The sequence below is a fragment of the Pollachius pollachius genome (assembly GCF_949987615.1).
Source record: "Pollachius pollachius genome assembly, chromosome: 16".
Classification (NCBI taxonomy): Eukaryota; Metazoa; Chordata; class Actinopteri; order Gadiformes; family Gadidae; genus Pollachius; species Pollachius pollachius.
Window position 1 is genome coordinate 5,297,495 of NC_136949.1, and position 6,543 is coordinate 5,304,037.

Below are 6,543 nucleotides of genomic sequence, written 5' to 3' on the forward strand. Positions count from 1 at the left end.
CGCCTAACTAAGTGAAGCGTTTAGCCTACATCAAATGAACTACGATTGACCTTTTCCAATGCAATGTGAGCTTATGCTTTTCAGTATCCACACATGTGACAACAATCAGAACACACTACGCCTGTGATGAACATATTTCACTGAAAAACAGCCAACGTGGGCCTAGGGGGGCCGGCGTTTAGTTTCAGCACAGAGTCACACTATTATGTAATCATGTAATGCACGAGTAGGGCTACATTGTGATCGCCAGGGCCCCCGAATTCCCCGACGGTACATCCGAGATGCCTGTGCTCACAGTCTACACACACCTCTGTGTGCCTCTTCCAGCGAACACAATGTCCTCAACTTGCCACACATACGACCGCGGTCACGTTTCTAGGCCTTGTGCCAGCTCGACGGCCAATCAGGAAGGACGGAATCTAAAGGGGGCGGGTACGACGCGCCTAAAGAAAGCAGCGGTTCTACTACTACACCACAAGCCCCGCCCATTGTTTTCCAAATATGGCAAGATAAACTACAAAGCGTCTGGAGCCCGGTGTGTTTCCTCCTGCGATTCTGCGCCCGGAAACATTGTTTGACTGTGTTTTAGAGAGACACATGAAAGCCACAGTCGCTTCTTGGTTCCGACACTGTTACTAAAGGTAGCATTGAGTCGGGTGCACCTCGGGTCGCGATCCGGTGTCACCGGTGGTGTGTGCTGGGGGTCTCGTGGACCGCGCCGCGGAACAACGAGTCCTAGCAGCTGAATGAGAGCGAGCACGGCTGGGATAACAAGGAAGAGAGTTTGCGACGGAAAGGTGTTCTCTTCTGCAACTCCCAAGTAGACATTGGTGTGTAGTGTACCAACCCGTTACATCGGAAGGGCCTTGTAAGTGTTCCGACGTTTCCGTTTGAGCTGTTTTTGAGAGACGTGTTTTGTTTTAACTTTTGCTATTCAGCATTTATATCCGATAATAGTGTGTAGGACGATAGCAAAAACTGTCAATGGAAGTTGAAATTAGACTGGGCAAATTAAGATACCTTTTTCCCCCTATGCATGCTTTTGTTTAAATGTAAAAATATAACTTTCTCATTCAAAGTCGCATTCTAATCTAAAAGTAATTGCATGGCGTGTTTTTGTTACTGCTTGAGCAAACACAACAGCGTAGTCTGTGTCTTGGTATTAGAATTCCAGACTTGACGTGCAAAGATACCAACTCTGACCTGTTTTCTTATCAGGTGTAGCCGTGGGAAACACTGATGTATATCAGTGGTGACCTTTCAAGTGAGTAAAGGAACAGCTGGGCGACAGATCACAGCATGAGCACCAGACGGAAGACGCAAAGCAACCACAGGGCCATCAACAAACTCCGAACCATGTCCGGTAGTTCCCGGGCGGAATCCGAAAGAGACTCGGGATTCTCCGGTATGTGTGGATCTGCTTCTTTAATGACTAATTCCGGGCGTAATACAAAACGCACACCTGCTCACTGTGCACATTTTCTACTGCAGCTGTTTATAGACCACTGTGTGTGTTCATTCTGTTGTCTATGTGATTTTCCTACCGATGTCCGACCTGCTATGTTCCTGTTATGTGCTGTATGTAAATGTGACGTGTGATGTGCGTTGTTCCTTTTTATGTGCTGCAGAACAAGAACCTGCTGGAAATCAGCTCTATGCTGTTACTTTTTTGAACCCTTCTTTGAACCTTTTAATACTTTCCTGTATGATAAATACGACATCATCAGACATCAAAACATTTCTGAACGAGAACGTTTCTAAACACACCGTGTCAACCCACATAGGGAATCTCTCTGCATAAACCCTTTCATCGGTTTGGTCCACTTTTGCAAAGCATATAACTATCAGCCCCTAGAGTCAGCTAATGGGGAAAACTTGCATAGTGTGCAGGTCTAGGCAACACAGATTGCTATAAGCTAACACTTTGCCACTTCCCGATGTGTAGATACGAGCTCCGAGCCCACCAGCACCAGGGGAACCACAGACTCTGAGGACTCGACTCATTGTGCCCCACAGCAAGGGGCAAAGCTTGGGTCGGGCTCTGTGATCTCACAGCTGGCACTGGTGGGAGGGTCGTCCTACCCTAACATGTCCCCCATGATCATCATGAACAACGTCTTGCTCAAGCAGGTAGGCCTACAGCACAACGTCGCCTATAGACAAACCAGTTTTCTGTACAATTATTTCTAATTGAATTGCTGCCTTGCTTTTAAACAGGACTGCGACTACACTGTGGTACATTCTTAAGGAATAATTACATAATGATTTCATCTGAGGGATTATGTGTATCTTTCTGAAAATGGAAATAACTAATAACACGGTCCTAAATGCATGGGTCCAGTCTTTAATTAGTGATGCTATTAATTAGTAAAGGGATTTCTTTTTTTTAATTCAGAATACTTCATATAAAGTTTGAACCCACCCTGTGAGATCAGTGGGGCGCTTTGGGGGCATTATCAAATTAATTAATTAATTAATTTATTAATCTTATTAATCTTAATTAATAATTAATCTGTTTCTCTGGCCCTTGCAGTCTAGCGACGCACCGAAGCCTCTGAAGCCCTGGGGGTTCATGCCCGCGGTGGAGGGGGTCCAGCCGGTGGTCCCGCCCCCCCAGGTGGTCTTCATCCAACCGGTGCTCTCCCACCCAAAGCCCCCTCCCCATAAAGACCCCCACTCCTCCAGACACAGGCGCCCCAAGAAGTACCTCCCCGTTCTCAAGCCCTACCCCAGGATAGCCCCCCACCCTGGAGACAGCAGCTCCAGCTCCTTGGGTAGTAGTGGCACTGCTTCCTCTTCGTCGTCCGCCTCTTCCATGTCTTTGTCATCCTCCTCTTCCTCAAGGTCAAAAAGAGGCACTAAAACGACCTCCGGCCACCGGGAGCACTCTCACCGAGGTAAGCGTCACCATCAGAAGAAGAAGAGCCAGTCTGGAGGTGGCTCTTCCCCGTCGGGGAGCGCCGCTATCCCGCCCGCGTCCTCTAGCGCCCTATCACAGAAGCCCCTCCCCTCGGTGGAGAGCGAGCGACTTGCGCCGGTGGTGACCGTCCCGCCCACCTCAGAGCCCAGGGAGTCACCGCCGGTCGCCCCGACGCCACTCCATGCGCAGACGGTGACCAGCTGCGACCCGAAGCCCACGGGCCCGGGCGCAGACCCGGACCCCGAGACCAAGAGGATGCGCTTCTGCAACACGTACAACATCCTGAGCAAGTCGGGCCTGCTGGACATCACCCTGAAGACTAAGGAGCTGCTGCAGCAGAACCGGCGCACGCAGGGCGAGCTGGACCGCCTCAAGGAGCACACGGAGCTCTTCGTCCAGGCGCTGCTGAGCGGCGACCCCGGAGTCTTCCTCAAGCTGCAGACCCGCCTGCAGGAGGAGGAGGAAGAGGACGCAGAGAGGGGGGGAGACACCGGGGAGCGAGACGCCGCGAAGGACGACTAAGGATTAAGGGGGCTGGGGGGGGGGGGGGGGGGGGAGTAATCCACTAGACAACATGAGAGAGTGGTTGGCTTCACAAGGGAAACAGCTGGACTGGAATAAACGTGTCCCGCGATCCAACACCCGCCCCGTGGCACCTCTGTATACCCCAGACTGCTGTGACCTACATATGGTCGCCCACTGGCTGTTGGAGTGCCGGACGGCTGGAGCCCGTGTTCAAGCTTTGGCACCAATAATTGTTCAAGTGAGGCCTGGAGGGTTTGTGTCACGGGGACCAAAAGATCAAAGAGCACATGAGACTGCACTTATTTCGTTCGACATTGAGCATAGATATAGTCATTAGCATTATGCTATTTCTAAAGGGTTGCCTGTGATCGTGACAAAGTAAGGTAATACGTATTGTAAGATCGGTTTACTGTTGTCGATATGAAGCTCTTGTGTGCTAGTCAATGTAGCTTCCGGATACATTCACCTGTTGACACCAAGACTAACTGTAAAATGTAGGTCAGGTCCTTTTTTGCAGGCCTAATATTTTTTAAATGCCTCAATTCATATTTATATAATAGATGTGTACATTTTTATATCGATCTTGCTGCTGTTTTCAGTGATGAGTCCAGCCTATGCCTTAGTGACTGACTGATGGGATCAGTGACGACTCCAACATCTCTAAACGAGAGCAATGTGTGTCTGTGTGTCTATTTCGTTGCTCTATTTTTGACAGAGTACTTTGTGTGATTAACTGACAATTTGGTGTATAATTTGAATTTTCTTCGTGTTAGGACGGCAGATGCAATACCAGAAAATGGAAACCAGAAAATATCCTTGAGCTCTGAACATACAGTCCCAGGGTTCCTCCATGTGAGATAACATTCAACAATTCATACAGGTCCACAGCTTGTTTTATTCATTCAGTCATAGATCAATGGTGTGAATGAGAGTGTGATTCTACAATCTTTTTTTGAGGTTCGATTTTTGTTGTAGCAACTTGTTTTAGTACTGTATTTTTCCGGTTTCGAGTACATCTTGAAAATGCAAAGAGAATATAACTCCAGGAGGAAATGGCTGCCAAGACAGACAGCTCCGTTGTACTTTGATTTAAAAAATCGGGTTTCATTGCTCACAACAACCATCCATCTGCAAAATGAACTAATCTCAGTTTTGTCTCACAAACAAAGGCTATACTTCCAGAAGGTTGTGGTGTTCTGGCTGAGACCTTTTTATTTTGTTATATTTCAGTATGTGGATTTATCATATCTTATTAACTGGAATAATGTATATGCAAAGCTAATACAAGGAGGATGAACTGCCATATAAGTGTCCATCCCCAAGCAACATCTTCATAGGTATTTGAAATACACTGGGTCCGTAGAGTCTGCAAACCCACAGCTTCAAATACGTAGATATTGAATTATCTTTTGCGCTTCCACGAACATTGAATTTGTCTCTTTTCTTAGATTAAAAGGCTGCGTAGCACCTAGGTCCTTAATGTCCCGGTGATAAAAGAAAGACAGGCTCTATCTTTCTTCTAACCCATGGGCTGGCATTTAGAATAGATTTATAATGATATAATTTACAATGCTATAGTATTAAGGGGTGCTTTGAGGTCTGAAGACCCGGTTTGAAACAGAAGATCTGTGTGAAGGATCATCATGCACATAAGAATTCCTCTAGCACGGACAATCATTTAATTACACCCATTATAATCTAATGTAGATGCTCAATGGATACCCCTCATCCCCTCCTCGATCCTGGAGGACATGTGACTAATCATATGGACAAAAAGACATGAGCAGTAATTATTGGAATGGGACAAATAGATAATGAAGATCATGTGACCCTTCATAAGGCTTTATGTGTACAGTCGTTGCCATACATGAACTATTTTCAAGGTCTTTTTAAATTAATTTTGTGTGTTTGGATAACAAGGTTTTTGTGATATGTGCAGTGCGTATTATGCATTTTGGATAATACTAATGGCTCTATAAAGACTACAAGTAGTAGTTAATTTTTCTATTTATTTTTCATTGTCTAAACTAATGCAATGTGTTTGTGCCTCGAATAAATGGTCCAGATAAACAACTCATTCATCCATAAGGATTGTGGCCTCACTTAAACGTTTGTGCTTTGTTTTTGGTTTATTAGATGAACCCTTCCTATTTCTTATGTACTGTTACTAATGTACTGAAAATTATTTGATTTTGTTTACAGGAATTTCTTAGCTGTCCCCATACAATTCAAAGCCTTGTTTTATGAATATGGCTGTCAAAGAGTCTACCAACTGATCTGCTCAAGAGCCAGATACGTTGCAGATTTCTACTTGTCTATGCAATTTTTCTGTATACTATGTACCTATGTACATTCTTTACTATGTCAAGATGCTGTGTGTGTGTGTGTCTGTTTGTGTCTGTCTGTCTGTCTGTCTGTCTGTCTGTCTGTCTGTCCGTCTGTGCCTACTACTACTTTCAACTCAATATGAAATATTTAAGTCTGATATTCAGAGTAGGACACGAATAAAACAAAAGCATTTTATAACATACAGTACATCGGCAATATCTATCATTGTCCGCTTGTATCATTCTCAACCATTCCGGTTGAATTTTAGCTTCATGAGGATGTTGAAGCTAGGGTACACTGTCTAGACTGGGAGGTGGGGTGGAGGTGCTTTTGATAAGCATTGGCAGACCTTCTGGTTTATTTGCCTATTTTCAGTCTGCCTTTCTTGCCTTTAGAAATACAAGGTTTTGTGTCTTTTTCATGGACACCGGCATTCTAGTGATGATCATTATTATTCCAAAATACATTATGTACCAAATGTGGTGGTGCCTTTTTTATTCTTTAATTTGACTGGTGAGTGGTAGTTACAATTGATTGAAAATCAACATGAAATAGTCATATAAAAAATGTAATAGTAGTGATGTAATAGTAGGATTACGAATTCAGCCCACGCTAATACATTTTTTAAAAGTATTATTATAATGTCATTCTCAGAATATTACAATTACTTAAGCAGGCAATGACACTCAAGCAATGCATACATGTAAAACAAAGGAGAGGCGTGTACGCGTGCAGCCATACTCTCTTCGAGTTAATATAGGTCACACCAC

At 44.9% G+C, this 6,543-nt stretch overlaps 1 protein-coding gene across 1 annotated transcript; it reads left to right on the top strand.

Moving 5' to 3' along the window:
• Positions 1–615: 615 nt before the first annotated feature.
• cipcb (CLOCK-interacting pacemaker b) lies at positions 616–3,442 on the top strand (the record flags this gene model as incomplete). The annotated part of the gene is made up of 4 exons (XM_079754226.1): positions 616–868; positions 1,219–1,405; positions 1,946–2,130; positions 2,534–3,442. The coding sequence occupies exons 2-4, from the start codon at positions 1,300–1,302 to the stop codon at positions 3,440–3,442; spliced, it is 1,200 nt and encodes a 399-aa protein (XP_079610352.1). The 5' UTR covers positions 616–868; positions 1,219–1,299.
• Between the last annotated feature and the right edge of the window lie 3,101 nt (positions 3,443–6,543).